Source organism: Maylandia zebra, linkage group LG13 (assembly GCF_041146795.1).
Source record: "Maylandia zebra isolate NMK-2024a linkage group LG13, Mzebra_GT3a, whole genome shotgun sequence".
NCBI lineage: Eukaryota > Metazoa > Chordata > Actinopteri > Cichliformes > Cichlidae > Maylandia > Maylandia zebra.
In genome coordinates, this window is record NC_135179.1 from 26082889 (window position 1) to 26108023 (window position 25135).

General features: G+C 40.6%; 1 protein-coding gene across 16 annotated transcripts; it reads left to right on the forward strand.

Moving 5' to 3' along the window:
* The first annotated feature begins 1544 nt into the window (after nt 1-1544).
* lrrfip2 (leucine rich repeat (in FLII) interacting protein 2) lies at nt 1545-25075 on the forward strand. Of its 16 annotated transcripts, XM_014409990.3 has the most exons (27): nt 1545-1743; nt 2909-3054; nt 12542-12628; nt 13049-13108; nt 13700-13759; nt 13908-13946; nt 14162-14230; nt 15234-15281; nt 15394-15462; nt 15661-15744; nt 16203-16259; nt 16630-16683; nt 16809-16865; nt 17228-17299; nt 17518-17631; nt 18070-18111; nt 19540-19671; nt 20063-20134; nt 20949-21119; nt 21206-21298; nt 21676-21768; nt 22443-22544; nt 23323-23455; nt 23583-23753; nt 23841-23920; nt 24020-24124; nt 24213-25075. In XM_014409990.3, the coding sequence occupies exons 2-27, from the start codon at nt 2947-2949 to the stop codon at nt 24321-24323; spliced, it is 2283 nt and encodes a 760-aa protein (XP_014265476.1). In that variant the 5' UTR covers nt 1545-1743; nt 2909-2946; the 3' UTR covers nt 24324-25075. The 16 variants fall into 16 exon arrangements, with proteins under 16 accessions (XP_014265476.1, XP_004559718.1, XP_004559716.1 ...); XM_004559661.5 differs by lacking the exon at nt 20063-20134; XM_004559659.5 differs by lacking the exon at nt 16809-16865.
* Nucleotides 25076-25135: the final 60 nt, after the last annotated feature.

Consider the following 25135-nt stretch of genomic DNA (forward strand, 5'->3'; position numbering starts at 1 on the left):
AAGACTCCAGTAAACCCTGTCTGCACGGCAGCAAACAGAGAGAGGCGATCAGGGACAAAACAGTCATTAGTATTAGCTTCCTGTAATGAGGGAAAATAAGAATACGTGTGTGTGCGTGCGTGCGCGCGTGCGCGCGCGCGTGCGTGCGTGCGTGTGTGTGTGTGTGTGTGTGTGTGTGTGTGTGTGTGTGTGTGTGTGTGTGTGTGAGTTCGTGTAACCTGTGTTATGGGTGTCAGTCAGGAAATTCCCACACAGGTTCTCTGCGTGAAAATCCCTTGCAGGTGTTCAAGTGCTCTAAAAACACAAAGAGAGATAAACAGTACTTTGTTTGCATATATTCTTGGAGTTGTTGCTAATAAGACACTAGTTTTCTGCACTGTTCTCATGCATACACATATAAATATTAGGTCACTGCCCTTGTATAAGTTTTGTTTTTGGGTTGGTTTTTTTTGGCTCTGTCAGACTGCCATCTATATTTTGTTAAACAGGTAACTTCAGCATTTAAATTAAACGACATAAATGTTTGCATCCACATCATACAATTAGGAAAGTATGGCGTAACTCCATACAGCACTGCATTTTTACATAATGCAGAACAAATCGTTATACATTACTGCCCTCATGTGGACAAACTATGTAGCCGTGACTACAGTGCCCTTTGACCTTCCTAGGTAACCTCTGCAGCTTTGGTGGCACACCATATGCTATTGGACGGACATCCAAGTTCATTGGAGTATTCGGTTTGTTCTATTAATTACATTCATACAATATAGCTGAACCAGCTGATGAATGACCTCTGTTTAGTTTCAAAGGAACATGAAGGTTACCAGCATGACCTCCTCAGTCATGATGGTTACATGATTGCTGAAGAAGCACTAAAATATTATTAACCGATATGGAGGGTGTTTTTTTGTTTGTTTTTATTAGCAACTTCTATGAATTAATGGAACTTACAGTTGAAGCATATCAGTAGAAATCCGATGAAGGGGTACACCATCTTTAGTGGGTGGGTCTGGACCCCCGAGCCCCATCAATAAGGCCAAACTAAACTTCTGACAAGGAAAAAAGTAAATGCTGAAATTAAAAATATAACATTGCATAAAAAAGAAATAATAATAATAATATAAAATAATAACATGTACTGGATGGAATTTTTTGAATAAGATAATATTTTGGCAAAAGTCTACATACAATATATTCTACACTACATTTTCAACTACATTAAATTTATACTGTACTTAAATATGGGCTAAAAGATACAAGCTTTACAGATATCATATCATTTGTGAGCAAGCTTAACAAAGTCTGCTCATCAAAGCAAGAAACTGTCCAATACAAAGGGATATTTATATAGTAATAACAATACAAGAGGGTTGATTTATTTCTCGTTTAAAGAAAGAAATGTTTCTATCGCCTAAAATTATTATATGGTAATACAAAAACTAGAAGGTCTGCATCAGTTTGAAAAAAAGTTAAGATTCTGATTATTCTTGCGGGACGTGAACGCAGCATCACACCCTAATTTTTTCCAACATCCGGGTCCTTTGGAACCAACCAGTGTGTGTGGAAACTGGGTAAGGAGGGCAGTGAGGAGCGGTGGAAAGGCGGACTGATGACAGCTGTCACTGCGGACAAAAACACTAACAATCTCTGAAGAGAACCCGAATGGCTCACCCCTGAAACTCCAGGAGACAAGGGATAACACCTCGACAGTATCGCGGGTTATTTAAAGGTGTCGCGAAGGTGAGGTATTGTTTTTGGGGGGCTGGGAAATATGACTGGAGGATCAGTGCCAATTTGCCCTGTCTGTCTCTGGAGAGTCGAGGTTAGCCCCACTAGCTATCCAAGCTAACTACCCAGCTAAACAAGTGAACTAGCTTTAGGTAGGTCTTCGGGACTGGGGGGTGGGGGTCATTGCCGGGGGATGGACACGTCTAAATAGTTCTCGTTTTCTAGAGCGTTAGCTGGGCTGAAAGCTCAATGAGAACCTAATAAGGGAACTTTTCAAATATGAATTCGGGAACGACGAAATGCTAGTTAGCACTCCCAGTTAGCTCAGCAAAGAGCTAGCTAACAGTAGTTAACGCTGGTAGCTAACGCTAAGGAGCAACACATTGCCTCACTTCATTGCATTACTTTTGTTCTAACCCAGCTGAGGCCGTTATTTTGCTTATATGACAGGGGGTAATTCCAGCTTTATTAGTGGGTGGTAACTTAACCCAGCTGATTAATGATGGGTGGCTAATCACCCTATTCTTTGTCAAGGATCAGTATTCGTTAAGTTGCCTGCAGCGTCTGTGATTAGTGCGTTTGACTCTTGGACCTACGCGGTTTAGCTCATCAAACGTCTGCATGGAGTGCTCATGTCTCACTTGGATCCTCTGACTCAGCCGGATCCTAAACTAGGCGTTTTCCCCCCCGTGTCTGTACCAGCCATCCACAGTGGGCTTTTGTCTAGTGATAATGTTAACTCTAATATTACTCTTATGTCTATCAACGCATGTGGAATACCCATTACATCAACTTAAAATGCAAGCGTAATCAGTGGACAGGTATTGTTTGTAGATTTATTTTTTTAATTAATTGTGTTATTCATTCTGTACACTTTATCATGCTGCGTTTTGGGTTGGTATCTCTGGCTGGTTTAAGCTACCAGAGCTCCTTCTATATGCATGTCACATTAAAGCTGGTTCATGTCAGTCACAAGTGTTTATCCAAAGCCCTTGTGGGTGCCATACAAGGGTCTGTTTTTGCAGGAGTGAAAATAAGAGATATGAAGTGTCTGAGTTGGGAGTGCAGAACGCATACACCGTGAAACACAGCCAAAAGGCATATGTCTAATTATTCTATCATTTGACTTTGTTTACTGACTTGTTGAAATTATTTTTATCTGCTTTTGTTCCTCCAGGAATTAACACACGTTTCCATCTCCTGGGCTTACGCAGTATGAGTTCCAGTACTAACATGGGGACACAAGGCACTGGTAGAAAGCGTGCTCCTCTAAAAGATCGGTTCTCAGCAGAGGATGAAGCGCTGAGTAGCATTGCTCGTGAGGTAAGGTCATTCATCACCTACATTAATTTTGAAGCTTACTGCAATGAACCTGGGATGCTTTCTCCATAAAAGGTTCCCCTTATGCAATCTGAATCAATGCAAATCAGATTTTTATTCAGCTCAAATGTTCTTGTTTATCCTCGTTGAGATAATGGGGGCTTCAAGTATAGACAGAAGACTGATTTGTCAATTTAAGGGTGGCTAACCCGGGCAACAGAACCATCACTTTTTAAAACTACCAGTTGTAGTACCAAGTAGTTTCTTAAGAGCATTGTCAGTACTCATATGCTTGCCTAAGCAGCATTATGGTTTGTGAGAGCCCTTTTAAACTGAACATGGCGATTAAATCTTTTGCCTAAGCTTTATAATGTAAATGCATGTGTCTACTTACTTTTTGTAACCCTTATTCTATCATTGCAATTACTTAAACCAAAGAAAAAACTCAGGTCATCGTAATGATTTTTCATCAATGTGAAACATTTCAAGAAGACAGAAGTATTTTTTTTTTACTTACATTTGTGTGAATTCAAACAAAAAGAATTAAAAATGTTAATTATCTTTTGGCCTGAGAGATTGTGGAAAGTATTTACCAATAGCTTTTACACCATTTGAAATTGAGCTAACAATTTTAGAGCCCAGGTTTGGAGTAACCTGGCTGACCTTACTGATGTTCCAGTGTTGTTTTTTGAAAAACTGGTTGAAAGTTGAGACCAAAGGCTACTCAGCAGAACTTGTATGCAATCTATCAGGTTTCAGACTAGGTTAGCTATCAGTTTAGTTTAACAGCACATTGAATTAGAGAGGTGTACGAAGACTGCAGGGCGACTGATGTTAATTTGAAGTGTGGTGCTCAAAGTTGCATTATCAAAAACCTTCATATCTATATTTAGATATTGATGTTTGTGTTTTTCTAGTTAAGTTGTGAAGCAAGTGAAGATGGCTGTTTTGGAGTCCACAGAGGTTGACTTCACTTGTAGTGTTTTTGTTCACGAAGGAAAAACGCAGGCAAAGAAAAAAGCTGCCTGGCTTGTAACAACATGCCCTGGGATTATTCCATTTTGTTCCACTACAAGCCTTTCATTCCTTCACTTTTCTCCACAATATTGTGGATAACAGCAGAAAAAGCAAATATTGTTTTTGGTTCTTGTTGTATTGTTTTAAATAGTTTTTAAAGGGATCTTTAAATTCATATTTGCATGTAATAGTGATTCTGCAGGTTTTTTTTCCTGTAAAATTTAGGCTAAATCAGATAATTTCTTGCCTTTAAAAGCTTAAACCTAACGATAAATATCAGCCTTTAGTTGATGTTTATATTGACCTTTAAGAGCGAAGTCTTTGATGATCGAAAGCGGTGCAGTTCCTCATTCTTGAACTCTAAGCACAAGGCTCCATTTGCTCTCTTTATAGTTACACAGGCTCATCATAGAAACATGAGTCATCCAACCCTCCCAGTCAGGTCCTAAGTCTCATTCTCTTTGTGCTGCTAACCAGAGATTAGACTGTTTAGGGAGTTCAAGGGGTCAGTGTCTAACTTGTTTCACGTCACCACCTGCCCAGATTCTTAAACCTCTGCAGCTCCTACCTTGTGGTCAGGAGAGCCAAAAGTCGACCAGTCTAAAGTCTTGGCACAGTCCCCGACTGAGAGTGACTGTGAATTTGAGCCTGCACCATCACCAGACTAGTTTTGAGGCCCCTTACATTACTGGGCACTCAATCTTTGGAATACTGGCAGCTTACAAATCAAGCAGGGGACAAGTATTAGAATTAGATTATCACCTCATAGGTGTTGTCCCTCAGATAGGGATCTAAGGAGTCAACTATTTGAACAAAGCCATGCATGTCTTTTTTGATGTAGAGAGAGGAGTGTCTGTGCACAAACTATAGTTCGTAGTCCATTTGATTTCATTTGTGATATCACCAAGTCGCTGTTGCAATGGAAAGTGTACAACTTTCCTTATATGGTTAGGAGTGTTAAGAGTTCAAAGAACAAAGCACCTATTACAGTCTGTGTTCATAAGCGTTTGGATGGCTGCTGGGATACAATCACTACCACTCCTATCCCCATTAAAACCTGTTTTTAACAATTATTATTTGGATTTCTAAAAGTAAGACATAGAGGAGTTAGCATTTTCAAGACTGGTTGAGTATAATTCAAAGAGAGCCGAGACCTGGTGGTTTGCTATTTACAGGACTAGTATAGAGGACATACTAATCAGCTATCATAATTATTTCCACTGGAGTTAAAACAAGCTCAAACAGACCTCCCTTGTAAATGTGGCATTGAGTCTCCTATGGAGCGCACAAACACAACATAACAATCTTGTTTAGCAGATTGTTGCATAAATAAAGGTCAATTTAAAAAGCTCAATATTGACTGTTTCATTTCAGATTGCGATAATGTACAGTATGTTATCTAAATATTAATATTACATAAATTTCAGCATTTACTGCTGAATTTATTATGAAGAATTGTAGGTGATTAAAAAGTTATTGGTCAGTTTCTCACAGCCCGGCATTTTCCAGTTATTACGGACTGAAAGATTTTTGTTTGTTTTTTTATTTTGCAGAGAATTGGGGTTTAATTACAGTAACCTTGAATACAGATTCCTCATTCCACATACTTATTTTTAATTTTACAATAACTTTGACATTTACATTAACTTCTTGTACAGTGTGTGTTTTGCTTCAGGTTTTACAGTGGCATTTTATAGATCGTGTACCGATTAATCTGCTCTTTTTTTTTCTTTCTTTCTTTTTTTAATAAGTTTCACATTTTCAGAGAGCTCAGATGTCTTGAAGTGTTTTCTCAACACTATTCCCAACACTCAAGTCACTTTACTTTGACATAAACCAGAGGAAAAGGAGCCTTCTGTTACATTTCTTATTACTTGAATTTTGGTGAATATCCCCATATGGTGGATTAATCTTATTGCCTCAAGTGTAGGAGGAGTGTTTAATGGCGAACTTCTACTGCTCGGGTTACCTTCTCAGGCCCATGATGTGGCAGTCAGAGAGCAAGGCTGGATGGGCCAGTCTATAGATAGGACAGACAGAGAAGCTCAGCTGTGCTGCTGTGCAGAGCAGGTCATACTGTCAGACAGATCAACAGGTGCAGAGCACACGGCCAGCCATCTCATTTGCTTTCTCATTTGGTCTCTCTTACACACTTGCAACTTTACTTCCTTTTTCACCTTGTACAGATCACAGTGCAGGATATTAAGTTTACCGTAGGTCAAACGTCTGTTCTGGCAAAAACATGGCTACCACATATATCCCCAAATAAAACTGAACATCCAAACCACAACTTATTTTTCATAAGCGACTTGCTCAAAATATTGGAGTTGCTATTATATGTTCATGAAGTTGGTAAATTATTATTAATCAAAATTAACTCTTGATACTGTGGTGTTAGACTGTCTACTTGCTGTCTACTCATTGCTCCCTCTACATCGCTATGAGTCTTTGTACAGGCTGCAGGAGTGACAGAAACCAGGCAATAACAGGGCTTAATTTGGAGTTGAGGTTAATATTTAGCCAATGATGTTGTCATTTTAAACAGTGAAAGTGAAAGTCTGCACCGACTAACAGGTACTTATCTTTGCTAATTAGTATGGTTGTGCCAATTGTGAAGGTCTGGCCTGATAACAATGTTGAAAATAAAAAACTGTCTGCTCTTGCTGTTGCTAATTTAGTTTATTTATTGTTTTTTTTGTGTGTGTGTTTAGGGGTGTGTGTTTTGGTTTGTTTGGGGTTTCTTTTCTCTCTCTCTTTTCCCTTTTCCATTTGTGTGGGGGTAACAAAGAACTCTGTATTTATCACTCTCTCTTTGAACACTGGTGTGAAACGGAAGATAGAAACATCAGCCTCTTCCATTGGTAAATGTCATCTTATTTGCAGATGTCAGTCAGTGGTGCATCTTTCCTAATGAGCAAAGAGAAAGGAGGACTAATGGGTAGAGCAGGGCGATATGACCAAAAATATTTATCATGATATACATTTGGAAATTTGCGATAACGATATGACTGACTATATAATTGACACTAGACAACATGCTTTACAACTCCCCAACTTTATTAGTGCAAAAAACCCCATCAATGTATTTTCACTTAAACAAGCAGCTGTTTTTTATGTGCATTAAAGTTATATAAAGACGTAACAGTGCAAATGCAAATTCCTTGCTGACAGTTTAACCAAAAGGCATTTCCAGTGGAAACTGGCCGACATATCCTCAGCATAACCATGTATAATATCCACAAAACTTAAAAAGAGGTTATATACACACACACAATACGGTAATATTATGTTGAAGCACAGTACGTATCACTCCGCGAGGCGCCTACCTAATATAGCCGTAATCCATCAAGCGGTGCGGGTTCGTAGCTTAGCAAAGTCGTACTAAAACATTTGACAGATTTTCGAGCGCCGTGTACGACATAAAATCGTTTCGAGGTCAGTAAACACAACCAGAATTCATACATAAGGCCCACGGGATTATAAGGGGCACTGTCGATTTTCAGAAAAATCAAAGGATTGAGTTTAAGTGTGCCGTATTTTCCAAACAACACGGCCCGCTAGCATGCTCTACTAAAAATAGTGCTTTGTTGTGTATCTGACGGACGAAAGCTAAACCAGTTCCACACCACTGAAGTTGCAGCATTTTTACAAATCAATTCTGGTTCATCCGTTTCATTCAACGATCCACTTTCGCTCTTCTCATTCTGCGTCGCCGCCGTGTGCATATGTAAACAAAGGCACTGCGCATGCGCGTTTTACCCATATTCTATCTAGAGATGGCACGATACCACTTTTTTATGACCGATACCGATATCATAAATTTGGATATCTGCCGATACCGATATGAATCCGATATAGTGTGTTTTAATCAACAAAACTGGTTTTTTTTTAAATATCTTGCTGCATTTTGTATAAGTTCATACTCAAGTTTAAAACAACAACTACACTAAAGATATTCTGTTATACCTGTATGCAAAAAAAATATTTCATAGTTCAGCAATACTGATCAATCTAATAAACTTAAACCTACACCATCCTCCCTATTCTGGTATTTTAAAGAGTACTTAGCGTAAATATTAAGCAACCTAACTAATAGGGTTCCAACTCCCAGCAACAACAAAAATAAATAAATAAAAAATAGGGACCCACCCCTCACGCTCCACCTCATGATGCTTAATCGACGTAATCAACCTTAATTTGATGCAGTGTGAAAAAAAAAAATGCACAGAAATCAATTATTTTTCAATATATTAAAATATTAAATAAATTCAACATCTTTCTTCAACAGAATTGCAGACTGCACAGATGGTACCTTCCCAAAGGAAAAAGTGCTATAGCTTACTAGGGTGTATATATATACAGTGGGGCAAAAAAGTATTTAGTCAGCCACCGATTGTGCAAGTTCCCCCACTTAAAATGATGACAGAGGTCAGTAATTTGCACCAGAGGTACACTTCAACTGTGAGAGACAGAATGTGGAAAAAAAAATCCATGAATCCACATGGTAGGATTTGTAAAGAATTTATTCGTAAATCAGGGTGGAAAATAAGTATTTGGTCACCTCAAACAAGGAAAATCTCTGGCTCTCACAGACCTGTAACGTCTTCTGTAAGAAGCTTTTCTGTCCCCCACTCGTTACCTGTATGAATGGCACCTGTTTGAACTCATCATCTGTATAAAAGACACCTGTCCACAGCCTCAAACAGTCAGACCCCAAACTCCGCCATGGCCAAGACCAAAGAGCTTTCGAAGGACACCAGGAAAAGTATTGTAGACCTGCACCAGACTGGGAAGAGTGAATCTACAATAGGCAAGCAGCTTGGTGTGAAAAAACCAACTGTGGGAGCAATCATCAGAAAATGGAAGACATACAAGACCACTGATAATCTCCCTCGATCTGGGGCTCCACGCAAGATCTCATCCCGTGGGGTCAAAATGATCATGAGAACGGTGAGCAAAGATCCCAGAACCACACGGGGGGACCTGGTGAATGACCTGCAGAGAGCTGGGACCAAAGTAACAAAGGTCACCATCAGTAACACACTACAACGGCAGGGAATCAAATCCCGCAGTGCCAGACGTGTTCCGCTGCTGAAGCCAGTGCATGTCCAGGCCCGTCTGAAGTTTGCCAGAGAGCACATGGATGATACAGCAGAGGATTGGGAGAATGTCATGTGGTCAGATGAAACCAAAGTAGAACTTTTTGGTATAAACTCAACTCGTCGTGTTTGGAGGAAGAAGAATACTGAGTTGCATCCCAAGAACACCATACCTACTGTGAAGCATGGGGGTGGAAACATCATGCTATGGGGCTGTTTTTCTGCCAAGGGGACAGGACGACTGATCCGTGTTAAGGACAGAATGAATGGGGCCATGTATCGTGAGATTTTGAGCCAAAACCTCCTTCCATCAGTGAGAACTTTGAAGATGAAACGAGGCTGGGTCTTCCAACACGACAATGATCCAAAACACACCGCCCAGGCAACAAAGGAGTGGCTCCGTAAGAAGCATTTGAAAGTCCTGGAGTGGCCTAGCCAGTCTCCAGACCTCAACCCCATAGAAAATCTGTGGCGGGAGTTGAAAGTCCGTGTTGCTCGGCGACAGCCCCAAAACATCACTGCTCTCGAGAAGATCTGTATGGAGGAATTGGCCAAAATACCAGCTACTGTGTGTGCAAACCTGGTAAAGACCTATAGTAAACGTTTGACCTCTGTTATTGCCAACAAAGGTTATGTTACAAAGTATTGAGTTGTATTTTTGTTATTGACCAAATACTTATTTTCCACCCTGATTTACGAATAAATTCTTTACAAATCCTACCATGTGGATTCATGGATTTTTCTTTCACATTCTGTCTCTCACAGTTGAAGTGTACCTCTGGTGCAAATTACTGACCTCTGTCATCATTTTAGGTGGGGGAACTTGCACAATCGGTGGCTGACTAAATACTTTTTTGCCCCACTGTATATATTAGACTTAATAGTTACTATATACAGTAATTGACTTCTATTCATTTTACATCAAATTAAAACTTTGGGTGTCAGATAATTATTTATTAAAAGCTAGACATTTTAAATGAGAATAAGAAAGAAAAGTATGTCTTTGTGCCCCCTTTTCCCTGTTCATGCCCTATCGGCCCCCCTGGCTAAACTTTGCTAGATCCGCCCCTGCACAGTTACCAGCCGTCAGCTACGTAGAAAAAGATCCTGGTGTAGAAAGTAATATTAAATAAATTCTAACAACAGCTTATCAAGCTTAAACGTGCTGCTGTTGTTCAGCCGCTGGTTTCCTCTTTCTGGTGCAAAGTGGGCCAAAAACAAACAAGAGAGACGGACTCGCGACAGAAAAGCCGATCAGCTGATCATTAAGCAGTTTCATGATTGAAGTAGCAGCAAGAAGAGGCACTCGCTCCATATATCGTTTGTTAAGCTTAACGCAGGAATGCTGTACAAACATTCAGAGATGGACTTACACACTTGCTTTACTTCTCTCGGGGATAACTTTGTCGGAGATGAAATGCCGGGTTGCTAGCGAAGCTCCAAATGCTATCCAGACCACCGACAGGTCCAGCATCCCACAGCCGCTCTATCACGTGATGCCTACTGCTCCGATGTGCTAACGTTCTGAGGCGAGTTACGGCGTGTTGCAAGTTTTGTGAGGTGCTTTCGTGATATTTAATGGATCGGATTACATTTTTTATTTTTCTCCGATATCCGATCCAGTAATTTAGGTCAGTATCGGACCGATACCGATACGTAATATCGGATCGGTCCATCTCTAATTCTATCACGATATTTCATTTTCCTATCGTTGCCCAAAATTACACCGGTATTACCGTGAACGGTATGATATAGCCCAGCCCTACTAATGGGTTTGTTTTTGTTGGAACTTAACTAATTTTGCCAGCCTGAGTGTGAGTTGAGTCACTTCTGTGACCAAATAATTTTTCACAGTGGCACTCTGGTTTTCAGTCACAGAGCAGTGAACTGCTTGCAGTGTTGATCCCTAATGTCTTTTAAGAAGAGAACACTGGCAGGCTTTAGTTGGAAATGCAGCAAGGACAAGATCAGAGTTTGGTTAATGTATTTTAGCTGATACTAATCTATTAAAACATGTCTGGATATGAACATCTCTAGCTTGTATTTGTTGTTAGGATTAAATGATAATTCATCTGCTAAACAAGATTGTTAAATTGTGTTTGTGCGCTTCAGGCTATTATTGAAACGGGAATAGCGTATGTCCACAGGCGTTCGATTCTGGCAGTGGAGATAAGAAATTGCTGGAATGCTGACAGTGTTTGTCTGCAGTGAGATACTGTACACACTACCCCCAGTATTTATGGACTGCCTTTTAGCTAGAGATAAAGAGCTTATAGTTTCACGAACAAGTTTGCCATTCTCTGTTTGTGGCATGTTTAGTTTCAGAGCATGTTTGGTATGCCGTATTCAGTACCCAATGAAAGGCTAGGCTACATAGTCACCTGTGTCTAATCGGAGCTGTGAAGGGGTTGCTCACATTAGCCTCCATGCTCTGTAAAATTATCTCCTGTTTATAATCTGACTCACTACAACAAATTGTGCAATAAAAGAGGAGTTTTGGTATTCAGGTTAGCTTTTATTTATAGCTGTTTTGTGCTTCAGGGTCACTTGGATATTGTGAAATTGTTTTCAGGCTGACTCATGTTGTTTTTTTGTTTGTTTTTTTTCTATTTGCTCTGCTTCTCAGTTTATTTGTGCGCTATCGGCATCTCCCCTTGTGAGGGCTTTAAATTAGCCCTCCTGAAGCTAATGGTTAGCACATGTTGGTGGGGATGAGGCATCTCAAGCACTCAACGGGAGCTGTGGCACAGAGGAAGCTGGTCCACAATGTAATATGGACTCTGCAAAGTTTCCATACCGTAAAAAGACAGACGTTTTAGCACCTGTAGCAATATTTGAGTTTAGAAACAACAACAACAAAATCAGCGAATATTAATGTTATTTTTGTCGAGGCAAAACAAAAAAGTTCAATAGAGAAATCTTTGATATTGCTTAAGAATAAGGTATTTACAGAGCAGATCATTTTACAGTTACATTGAGTGGTCTCTACTGTGTGATTAAAGCAGTGTTTGTGAAATAAAAACAAATCTCTTTATTATAATTTTCTTTTTTAAATAAGCACTAATTTGTCTTTATCATCCTGGTAGATCCATAAACTAGGTCGTTTTTGGTGATTTGTTATTGTTGATGTGTTGTTAAAACTAAGCAGGGCTTCATCTTATGTGACAGCACGACCTTCAAGCGAGTGTGAAGAAATGAAATCAACCCACGTCTGCCAGATGCCTTCTCTTTTACAGGAAACTGTTCAATATCCAAACATACTCATGTAAATTCTACAGTGTGATTATTTTTATTGCAGCGCTCTGCTGTCTCTTTTATACCTTTTATAAGTTTCCATTTGAGATTGACAGGTGTGTTCATGTTGTGTGTTACAGGCGGAGGCGAGGCTGGCAGCAAAGAGGGCGGCTCGGGCAGAGGCAAGAGACATTCGAATGAGGGAACTTGAACGGCAACAGAAAGAGGTAAGTGGACCTGATAGGCAAAGATACTCTGACCGTAATTCAGGCCATCAGGTACTCTGATTTACTGCTGTGTCTGTTAGCACAAATGTTTTGTAATTTTACTATGGGATTTGGTCTTGTTTTCTTTCTGCTAATCACATTTTAATGTTTTGTCGCTACCTCCTGTTTGCAAAGTGCTCATCTGCATCCACAGCAGACGATCTACAAGCTGTTGGCTTTATAGCATAAAAGAAAGTCTACAGTGACAGTTCACATACAGAAATATACCCATGGAAAGAAAAAAATGAAAGTGCTGCATGTCCACAAATCAACAAAAAAATCTTCTATTCCTGGTTTAAATGTCACCCAGTTTTTCCGTTTCAGCAGTTTTGAATGAAATATGATTGTATGTTTTTCCTGGCATTTCCTCCCTCTGCCCAGCTTTCTTACCGCTCATCCAGCAGTAGCAGCAGAAAATGGGGTCAGATCCACCAGTGGATGGTAGGCCAGTGAGGCAGTGTTGTTGCTTCCATTTCCACTAACACAGCCTGTTGTGTGGGACTGAGTCCCAGTCAACCCTGACAATTTAGCTACACTTGACTTGCTGACTACTATGTACCTCACTGTGGAAATATGCCTCAACAGTGTATTTGCTTTGGAGACACCATAATCTGTGACTGTGTATTTGGAGAGCAGGCTTTGGCCTTTGACTTTATTTAGAGTGGGTGAGTCTGTATGTAAGGAGGCGGTTTGGACCGTTAGCTGTACTCCTCCAGCTACTTAAGAAATGATAGTGTCTTAAATGTTTATGAACTACTTCTGCATGAAATTAATCTGTGTTGGTGTGTTGATGCAGAAAATAGGTTTTCACTGTGTGCTGTTTAATGAGACAAAGGTTTGTAATATATTAGCATGTCTAGTTTATCATTAATCCTGCCGTTTTGCTTGAAAAGGCTAACATTTGCAAATGTTTATGACACCCATTTGGTGATAAACACGCAGAGGTTTTTTTGAATGGCTCGGGCTTTGCACAGCAACCAAGTGTTCCAGTGATCTCTCTGCTTTCACTCCAACTTTCCTTCCTGAATCTAGGCTGACGCAGAAAAAGCCAGAGCCTCTAGTAGTAGTAGATCCAGCAGCCGTCATCAGCGGGTCTGTATCTCCCCTACATACTTCCTCTTTGTCTCCCTCTATTTCCTTTTCTTATTTCCCCTTTAGGCATACAGTTAATCTCTCATCACTCATGTGTGTCTCTCTCTATCTGCTTTTCTACTGTGACTCCATATTTCCACATTAACAGGGGCTGGATGATGATGTCACGTCAGTCCGCAGCTACAGGGTGCGTACATAATACACCCCTGCCAGGTTTATTAAGACTGCACACTCATAGGGGCACACTAATGTGTGAAAGCCGTTGCTCTTGTGTGGAAACCAGTTGTTATATATATTAAGATTTGGCTGAACTGTGTTTTATTTTGACAGTATTGACTGTTGCTTTAGTTTTCTCTGAGAAATTCCCTGCTTATCTTTTTTTTTAATGTTTTTTATTCTAAGTCGTCGTCATCAGGAATACGTGACTTGGGGTCTAAGAGTCAATCCAGTTCCCGTAGAAAAGATGCCTTGGTTTGTTCTCTGTGCATATGTGTGAGAGTAGTTTGAAGGCTAAATAGTAGATTCACCTAACCTTATTTTTGCAAGCAGATCTAACTCCTAGATGGCAACTGTTTTAGAGTAGTTACCTTTTTTGTTGAAGTTTCTCATCTACTAATCTTGAAATGCCTTTTCAGTGCAGTTTGCACCATGATATTTTCTGAATGCCTGGCTTTATGATTCTGATTCATTCATAAGAAAACTTGGTGTGACATTTTTCAGCTTTTAAATTCTTTTTTTTCTTTGTGCTGGAAATGCATGCACATTGACACTGGTTCTTAGATATCATAATGGTATATTTCTACCCACTAGTATATGCTCATAGTACTGTATTGTTTGCCCTGCTTGTGGTCTTGGCTGTGAAATAAAAGTGATACAGTGCTTTCCTGAGGTGTTGTAGGTAATATAAGGGCAATATAATGTCATGTTACGGTTATACGTAATTTTAGTAGTTTTCCTAGATTGTTGACAGGCACCCTGATGGCCTCATAATATATCACACATAAGTGAAGTTTTGCAGATAGATAGATATCTATATCTATCTAGAGAGAGGATTTTGTCATAAATACAAACGATGCAATGCTTTTAAAAGGTGTTATAGGCACATAAATGTCCATTGTTAGGCGGTTGCCAGGTGATATAATGACAACATCATATCTGAAATGGATAAAGAACCTTGTGGGGCCTGAGTGGCAGTGTGCGTGTCAAGTTTGGTTGCTCAGTTTCTGGTCGTACAGCATGAGTTGGCAGACAAAGAAACAAAGTCACAGATTCTAAACTGTGTAAGAATAGCAGGGTGTACAGTTCAGCATTACCAAAAGCTTTTTCAAAACACAGTTATGTGTCTAGTACACCAAACATATGCATGCATTTGTAGAAGTTGACCTAACAGCATCCCAGATGTTTTTTTTTTCGTTTGGTTGTTTCTGTTGTTTAATCTTTATCCGATCATAATTCTGTGGTCTCTCCTCCTCAGTCTGATGGCATCTCTACTAGCTCTGCGCTCAAGAGTTCACGCTCCACTGTATGAAACTTAGGTGTTTGCCATTCTTTATAACTTTCTTTTTCTTGAAGTTCCTGTTTCCCATTACAGCTGCATTTTCTTTCTCTTTGCATTGTTTTTCTGTGTTGAACAGAGTTCTGTGTACAATGATCTGCATAGCCATAAGAAGGCTTCATCCCGGCCCTCAAAGAAAGACCTTCTGGTCAGTGTTGTTGTCTTGGCTGTGATCTCAAGCATGGAGATGGTGTAGAGTCATTGTGGTGGCTTGCAGTGGTATTTTCTTGGCAGCTGACTTTACCCTTTACTTGTCATCACCGTGTGAAGTGGCGCATAGATCAAGAAGTGTTAATAAAACACACACCAGAGGATGAAATTTCTGTTGGTGGTTATATCCTTCCAGACTGGGCTGTACCACGATCAGAGGAACTACACCAGCCTAACAAAGACCAAACCACCACCTCTTCTCTCCACCTCTACCTATCGGGTTGGTCCTTTGCTGTGCAACTTTTAGTTGACAGACACTCACTGAAAATGGAGCCAGCTGAAGCTGACTATTCCTGTCTGCATGGTGTCGTTTAGTGGAGTTTTTATGTGTTACATATTTGTTAGATATTTGTAATAAGGGGCATTGTTTGTGTGTCATAATAATCAGGGTAGAGAGAAACATACCAGTTGGCGCATAGTGTTGCTCAGAACTTTATACCCACACTTCTTAAAATCATTTGAATTCATGTAAATTACTATGACCAGGGTGTTATTTAAATGGACATGTCATGTCTTATCACACTTTGAGCTCAAAGTCCTAAATGTGTTAGGTTCAGCAAAACATTCGTCCTGTTTCCACTCGCTGCTTCTCTTTATTCTCTCACCGCCTCACTTTTCCACAATGGTCTGCCTCTGTCCTCTAAGGTGACCTTTCCCTGCTCCTTTCCTCTCCAACAGGCCACCACTTCCTCACCCTGCACCACTGGCACAGGGCTGTCTCGCAGCTACAGCACGGTCAGTTTTTGTTCTCTAAGTGGCCAGCATCTCTGCACGCTTCTAGTTGCCTTCAGAGGCAGACCTCCCCCCTCTGTCACAGCCACGTACATGAGATTGGATGCCCAGTGTGGCTGGGTCTGCTTATATTTAGCTCCTGGACTCTGCGCACTTATCTGTGGGCAGATTTTTGTGCTTCGGTTAGATAAGACAGAAGTCTGTGTGAAGCCAAGGCTTCTGATGTGGAGCACTGAAACCAAGCTGAAGTTGGAAAACCAAGTATTTGTTTATTGCATGGCTAAAAGAGAGTCTGTTTAGCTAGTGCGTCATAGATTTATGTGTGCTCTCGTGTTTTGCTGAGTCCTACGTTGTCTCCCACGTGTACCCTCAGGCCTCTATTTGCGACGACGCTGGCCTTTACGGCTCAGGCTACAGTTCAAGAGCTGTAAGTCTTCTGTTTGTCGAACCACGTTATGTTTGCATTGTCATCCCACAGCAGTTTACTGTTATGCCATTAGTGTGATGTCTGGCTCCATGCTGATCCTGTCCTCCTCCTCATCCCATCCACAGCCCTCTGAATACAGCTGGTACTCCTCTGGAGCCAGCTCCACTCGTAGCAGCCCTGTGGTGAGCACCTTAAAACCACCGCCAATCTGCATGAGAGCACCCAAAAACCTACTGCTAACAGCCTCCTCCTCACCTCCTCTCACCGTTTCAGGAAAGCATTTTTGACAGACTTTGTGTGACAAGTGTGTGAACAGTTCTGTGCAGGCTGAGAAGTTGTAGCAAGGTTTAACTTTGGTCCAGCTGATGCATCTGAGATAATTATCCTAAATGCATAAAATTGAATTAGGTTTCTTACTGCTGCTTTAAAGTAAATCAATTCTATTTAAGACCAAGACTTGGAATTCTGTCAGTTGCTGTTTGCTGTATAAAAGTACAGTGATTCCTCATTTTGTGACGTTTGTCTGTGTGCGTATTTGTGTCAGTCTTCCTCAGATGATGACACTGTCAGCAGTGTGTCCCAGGAACGCGGTAGCAGAGGCAGGAGGGACAGTGGGGTGAGCTGTAGTAATGGGGTAGTTGATGTGGCAGTAAACTTAAGCGCTTTTGCTTTTTTAATTGTATTGTACTGGGCATCAATAATGTAATACTCATGTGTACTTATCCTGTCTCGTGTTTTACTCAGTGGCCCTCTCTTATCCTGTCTCTGCCTCTTTCTTCTCTCTCTCTCTCTCCCTCTCTCTCTCTCTCTTCATCCTGCGCCTGTTGTAAGTAGTCTTCTGACCTCTTGGACATTAGTGAATCGGCCGCTGATTATTTCAGCCGCTCCAACCGAAGAGGCAGTATTGTGTCTGACCTTGATGATTTGAGTATTCCAGATTTGGATGCTGTAAGTGACTGAACAAAGTTCCAGACGGTGTGCTTGGGAATGGAGTCTAACACAAATTACTTACAAATAAAAATGACAGAAGTGGCTTACGCACGATTAAAAATTATATTTGGTATTTAAAACTCATTCATATTTTTTTGTTTTGTTTGTTTTTGTGTGGAAATTAATCTGTTATTGATAGTAGGGTGCTGTGGGCCACTGCAGTGGTTGTGATTGCAGCATGGACTGCTGGGTATCTAATGTATTGGTGTCTTGATCAGCTGTCAGCTCTGTAGTTTTTGTGAACATGCAGCACTTTTACCTAACTCATATTAACTTGTAAACTGCTTTTACAGATGAGGAAACGGCTTCAAGCTTGACCATACAGGTTGTATGTTCCTAATTTATTGCATGAATATGAACTAAACTGATGGGGGTTTTTTCTTGCTTGCTTTGCAGCTGGATGAAAAATGTGACAAGCAGTATTCAGATTATAGTAGAGTAAGTGCCATTACTTTTTTTTTTTTTTTTTTTTTTTTTTTCTTAAGCAAAGAATTAAATGATCTCCAATGATGGTGTTTTGGGGATACTGTGCAAAATAATTTTTAAGCTAGTTAACACTGACCTATGAATCATTCAGGTATTAAAAAAAAAAAAAAACACACATAATAACCAGTATCATTTCTACACATAACAGACGTCTTGCCAGCAGCCTGAAGTAAAAACAAATCATTTGTTCCCTTTTTCTTAGTTGAAACTGTGAAAAATGCCCTAATTTAAAAGTTTGACAGGCAGAAAATGGAACAAGTGAAGAAGACAGACCCTTAGAGGTCGTTAAGAAATAGGGCATAGACCTGACACAGGACCTGAAAGACCCATCTGACGTACTGTTCACTAAAGCCTCAGAAATGGTCTCAGCAGAAGTGTGGCTGTCAAGAAGCTGTTGTTTAGTAAGGGGAACGGGGAGAAAAGCCTGAGGTGTGCCAGGTTACAAGAACCGAACCGAAAATCAGTGGCAACATGTTTTATGGAGTAATGAATCCAAATTTGATTAGTTCAAAACATCACCAAAATAAGTACGGGTACAACAGTCATCCTTAATTGTTTGGTTTGAATTCCAATTTTGCTACGTTTTGATAAATTGCTACACCTATTTACATATTTTGCTACACCTATAGAGATTTGAGGGATCGCACAAGACTTCTGTACATCCTGTTTGAGTCATGCAGAGGTTGCTATAACAGATGTCTTCAAAGGACAGTTTTGGACAGTCTTGGGGATAAGAGGTCGGAATATTGTTGCTTTTCAGACATGTAGCGCACACCAGAAGATGATCTCCATCGGATCATTTCTCACTGTTAGAGAGGCTTTTGTTTGGTTTAGGCAAGGGTGCATCCTGGGTAGAGCCAGGATGCGTGTCACCCTCACTGTGTTATTATCATGTTATCTCACATCAACGCGAGGCAGGGTTAGCGAGTGTTTCATTTCAGATCGCACATACAGCTTCACCAGGTAGCGCTAAGAAAGGGTGTGTGTGTGTGTGTGTGTGTGTGTGTGTGTAAACAACTATAGTACAATTATACAAAGGAATGTGGAGAGCAGAATGACACCAGACACGTTTCTGGTTGCAACTATTGCACTCCTCATCACAAAGTTAATTAAAAAAAATTAAATGTAATGTCTGAGTCATCAATAAATCAAATTCCACTGGGAATTAATTTTCTGTATTACATGCAAGCACAAAAAAATGGGAATAAAAGTAACCTAGTGTATACAAACAGCCGTTTGGGAGTCTGAGCTGGTTTCTCTTTCAGGTGGATTTGAATAGAACAGGATTACTCAAGAGCCATGTAGTATCAGATGATTGCTTTGCTGTGCTGTGCTGCGTTTGTTTTTCTCACTGGGGTTTGGGGTACTTTATGTCCTCAGCCATCCTCCCGGTGTGCCACCCCAGGCCTCTCGGCAGCCACCCTGGCATCACTGGGTGGTACCTCATCACGTCGAGGTAGCACAGACACCAGCAGCGCCTACGACCCCGACACCAGTCTGAGTGAACTTAGGGTAAGAAGTTCAAATACACACAGTGTCACTTTTCTATAATAATTAGTGAATAACTGATTAGAAGTTAGCACACAAAATTCCAATTTGATTTTGGATGTTTGATTATTGTGTTTTTGAGCCTTTCATGTAAACACATATTCCTTCTGGAGCGTTGCCTCTGCTGCCCTCCTGCTGTTCTTTGTGTCTGCTTTAACCAGTTTTCTGTGTGTGTGCATGGGAGGACTGGATGGGACATGTGCCCATGACACTGTCTGTCTCTAAGTGGGCATCTGTATGTCAGCTGGACTGTTTGACATGGCAGCACGGGTGCTTTGTTGTCTCTCCCTTTTATACTCCCCAACCTCTCTGATGCCCCAGTTCACCCCAACCATTCCCTCCATCTGCTCTACAGGATATCTATGAACTAAAGGACCAGATTCAGGATGTAGAAGGGCGGTACATGCAAGGGCTTAAAGAGCTGAAGGTAGAGGGGCTTGAGCTCACAGCATGTCTTCTCTTGTCCTCTGGGAGCAGCATGACTTCACTAACTCACACTGCCTCCCCACTCACACCCCTTGAAGTCTGTCCTGTAGCTCCTAACACCACAGCTGTTTCTTTGCCTGCTACCAGTCAGAATTGCGCAATGACTCTTTATTCCTGCATGGTCTTCTCCCTCTTCCTGTTTTGATCTTAAATGAAGACACTCCCTCAGTTAGTGCTGGTTTTTAATGTCTTAAGAAGAAGAGTAAAAGCTCCACCTGCTGACAGATCAGTCGTTCTTTCAAATTATTTCTTCCACCCAGGCTTTCTTTGGCACAGGGTTCAATGGCCCTCTGGCTCACTGACTTTCACCGCAACTTCCTGTCCTCTAAGGAAGGAAACTGTATGTTTTTATTGATAAGAGTAGTTTACTAACAATCTTATGTTCTTGATAGTTGGATACAACTGGTGCACTTTTAACTGGTTTTCTGCTTTCTGGTGCACTCATAGTTTTTTTTTCTGCCTTATTTCACTGCTGAAAGTGGTTGAAGGCATTTTTATTATTGTATGATCATTTTCACCATTTGTGCATTACATAGTCCCAAATTACATATTCAGTATTTTTAATAGCAGTTTTGTATTTTAAATATCTTTTTATTAATCTGAAACTTAAACATGTGTAGCATGTTTGGCCATTTCATGTTTGATGTGTTACAAAAGCTGTTCTTATACCAGAGAACGCACCTGTTGCATGTAGGTGGAGTGTGAAATAATTAATTAATTTTTTTACGTATTAACATGTTGCAAACCTTTATCAGGAGTCACTCACAGAGGTAGAGGAGAAGTACAAGAAAGCCATGGTATCGAATGCACAGCTGGACAACGACAAAGCCAACCTCATCTATCAAGTGGACACACTCAAGGATGTCATAGAGGAGATGGAGGAGCAAATGTCAGAGATGAAGAGGGAGCTGGAAGAAAAGTCGAAGGTGATAAATCTCCCGTGTGGTAACCTGTAACGTCCCAAACTCTTTACAGAAGAGTTGTGGCTAAAATGTTCTGTCTGTGCTTTCAGGATCTAGAAAGACAAAAACACACATGTACAGTTCTCCAGCATAAACAAGAAGAACTGAAAGAGGGAATCCGCCAGAGAGATGAGCTTATAGAGGTATTGTTGAACCTTAAACTTTTTTTTTCAGCCTAGTGTTGATGTGTCTGTACTGGCTGCGGAAGATGTTCGGAAACTACTGCGCTAGCTTGATAAGGACTGATTGGCACTGGCCTGCCTCTAGATCCTCTACCATAGATCCTGTCTATTGCTCTGACAGTTCTTCTCATTCCATATATCCTATCAATCATTCATTTCTATATCTATTCCTATTCCAGCTATATCTGCTCTAATTAGTGTCTTTTCACACTGTTTCACCAGTGTCTGTCTTTTTGTCTCTATACATGTGCATTTTCACTTCTTTGTTCCATTCAGTTTTTCTTGTTTTGTTCCTGTCCTGTGTTGTGTCCTCTTGTTGCTGCTCAACACCACTCCAGGAGAGCCAGAAAATGCAGACTAAGTTAGATGCCCTCACCAGAGAGGTGTTTGACCTGCAGGAAACGATAAACTGGAAGGACAAAAAGATTGCGGTAGGAGGTCCCATGCCTTTGCTCTGACAGAACATGAGAGGCAATCGATGGCTGTGGGGTTTTTTGTCCCCCTCTCCGCTCCAGCTCTTTTGCCTCTCATGCTGTCTCTGCATGATGGAGACCCTTAGGCATTAGCACATAACAGAACCCATTCACATACGGTTTGGATTTTTGCATGTCAAAATAACAGATTTCAGTTTGATTGTGTGGCCTCAGCTAACAATAACAGTGTACTGGCACGGCGTTAAAGCCTGCTGTGGTCAACATTTCTGGAAGGATGGTCATGTGAACTCTAAGAGACATTAAGTCCATAAATTGCAGCATGAGATGCATGTTCCATCTGTGAATCGGTCAATTTGTTAATGTAGTCAGCATCGTGTTAATGTAAAGTTGTTGTTTTTTTGTGAGAATCAGAAGCAGTGCCCTTTCAACCCCCTGTGCTCTACCTTTCCTTTTAATCTTTCCCTTTAACCCTCAAAGCTCGTCACCTTGTCCTTCTCTGCTCGTGTGCTGTTTGTTATTACGTCCCTCTTCTTTGTTCGATATGCACAGTGCATGTTTGTGCATGGTACCTGTCTTGTTCCAGCATGTGTGGCATTGCATGTCTATCCAAAGTCTATCCAACTTCTCTGCCTCTTCTCCTCTCTCTTGTCTTCTCTCATCCATGTGGCCAGGCCCTAGAGAGGCAGAAAGAGTACTTTGATTGCATTAGGAATGAAAGAGATGAGCTCAGAGATGAGCTCGCTGACATCAAGGGGAAATCCAAAGCAGGAGAGGTAGGTCAACCGAATGACAAAAAAAAAATAAAGGTTACAGGAAAGAGCTGCTGGCCAAAAGATTTTTGTTGTTTGTTTTTTTTGTTCTTCTTGGAACTAAGCCTGCTGTTTTGTTGTTATACTTTTTACTTCCACCGCTTTGTTTTTCTTTCCGCTTTCTTTGCTGTTTCACTTATTTTAATTAGTTGTTTTTTTGTTTTTTCCCCTGCTTCCTACTTGTGCATAACTTTTGGTAACTGCTGAATTTGTTCTTGACCCTGACTACATTTCATTAAATAAAATTCCTAATGTATGCAAACATTATCACTGTAGTACTTGGATCTCAAAAACAGTCAATAACAGCAATGTGAGTTCAGATGATGAGAATGCACACTGCTAGGACGTGTTGTTGTAACAGTTCAATAGATTTAACTAGAGTCATGTTTCTTTACCCACTGCCAGATGGGGTGACGTTATCTGATATCAAATTTTGCAATAATATTAAAGTGTTTTGCAAAACCTGTCAGAACACAAGCAGAACATTGTTTGAAGCCATCATTATTCTCATCAAGCAGTTGTTGTTTCAGTCCAGTTTGTGCTTTCAGGCTTGGATTAGTGCAGCCTGTGCAGTGTCAGGGTGTAAAACATTGGAATGAATGTCTTGATCCACACGTTTAAACCTCTAAAATCATTAACTGTTACATCCTGGAACCACAGCACTCACTGTGCGGGATGGTATCCTATAAAAAAAAGTATAATAGAACAAGGCTTCAGCTAGCTTTTTTTTCCTTAACTACAGAAACATGGGCTGGTCATCATCCCAGATGGTACACCAAACGGAGATGTCAACCACGAGTCTCCGTCCTCAGGGATCACTTTGGTCTCCCAGGAGGCCGCCCAGGTGCTGGAGTCTGCAGGAGAGGGTCCACTGGGTGAGTTGGACCACCTGTTGCCTATATAGTGGGAATGTTTACAGCAAGTTAGGCATTTCATTAATTTTTCCTTGGAAAAGACTAAAGTTTTCAGCTTGATTAAATGTACTCTTCTTGTGTTTTGTAGATGTCAGGCTACGGAAGTTGGCAGAGGAGAAGGACGAACTTTTGGCTCAGATTAGGAAACTGAAGAATCAGCTGGAGGAGGAGAAACAGAAACACTCAAAGGTGGACAGTTCGTACACAGATGGGGAGAGGATGGAAAACGGTACAGACCTGCACCTTATTGAAATGCAGAGTAAGTTGACCTCGCTACCCGACTTACACGACAGCTAAACCGCAACCACCCCTTTTTCTTTTAACGTTGAAACTCTGCTCTCTGTAGGAGATGCCAACAGACAGATTAGTGAATACAAATTCAAGCTTTCAAAAGCAGAACAGGAAATGGGTACAATGGAACAAAATGTAAGTGAAATGTTTTGCAGAAACCTCAGTAAAAAAGTTGGTATTGTGGCTAAAATGGGAAACTAATCCGTTCCGGGTTTTGTTTTTTTTCTCCCCCAGATTAACAGACTTGAAGGGCAAGTCTCCCGGTACAAGGCAGCGGCAGATAACGCAGAGAAAATCGAGGACGAACTTAAAGCAGAAAAACGTAAAATTCAAAGAGAGGTAACAACACCTAAATCAGATTTAGCCCAGAGCACAAACCTGATGTGGCAGAATGTTGACTGTGTTATCTCCCTCTGCTCCCCCACAGCTGCGCACAGCTTTAGATAAGGTAGAGGAGATGGAGATGACCAACAACCACCTAGTAAAGCGCCTTGAGAAAATGAAGGCCAACAGGAATGCCCTTCTGTCACAGCAATGAGGCAAGGCAGCGTCACCACAGAAGCCCTTAAATCCGCACCTCAGACCTCTGACTGCCATATTGCGACTGGAGCACATTTCCATTTTCAGCTGTAACACTTTGAGATTTGTAGCTAACCAAAAACACTTAAAACCTGTAGCACAGGCAAATGAACTGAACTGTTTTCTTTGTTTTTCTGAATCAAGAGACATTGGTTTTGTGTGGGAATGAACTCAGAAATACGACTAATAAAACTACACGAGTTGCTGGGAGATACATCTGAGGACATTTCTCCACTCACTACTTAAAATTTCAGAGCTTTATACTACATCGTGTTATCCATGAGATTTATTTCCCTCTGACTGGGTGCTTGACTGTACTTTTTGTTTTTTGTTTTTTGATGTGCTTTTTTTTTTTTTTGTTTTTTTTTGTTTGTTTTTTTTTTTTGTTCCATAAGTTGCATGAATGAGTATAATGATGCTTTTTAAACAATTCAACCCTGATGGCTGCTCCAGCCCCGCACCTTCCTGACTTCCTCTCACACAGTGAAGTGCCTTTTCACACCAGGAGATTGGGGGTCTGCACCGCTTAATAAAACAATAATTGTTTTAACAGGTACATGTATTTAAAAAGGAATAAAAATAAATAAATAAAGGTGCAGTTATTATTTGAATATATATATATATATAAAACCAACTGTGTCTGTTGCGGTTTCTTTGAAATTTTTCAAATATTTAAAAGATTTCTTGAAAATAAATGTGTCATTTACAGAAGTGTGGATTCCATTTTATTTTATTTTTTTATGTAGGACAATCGACCTACATTATTTCTGC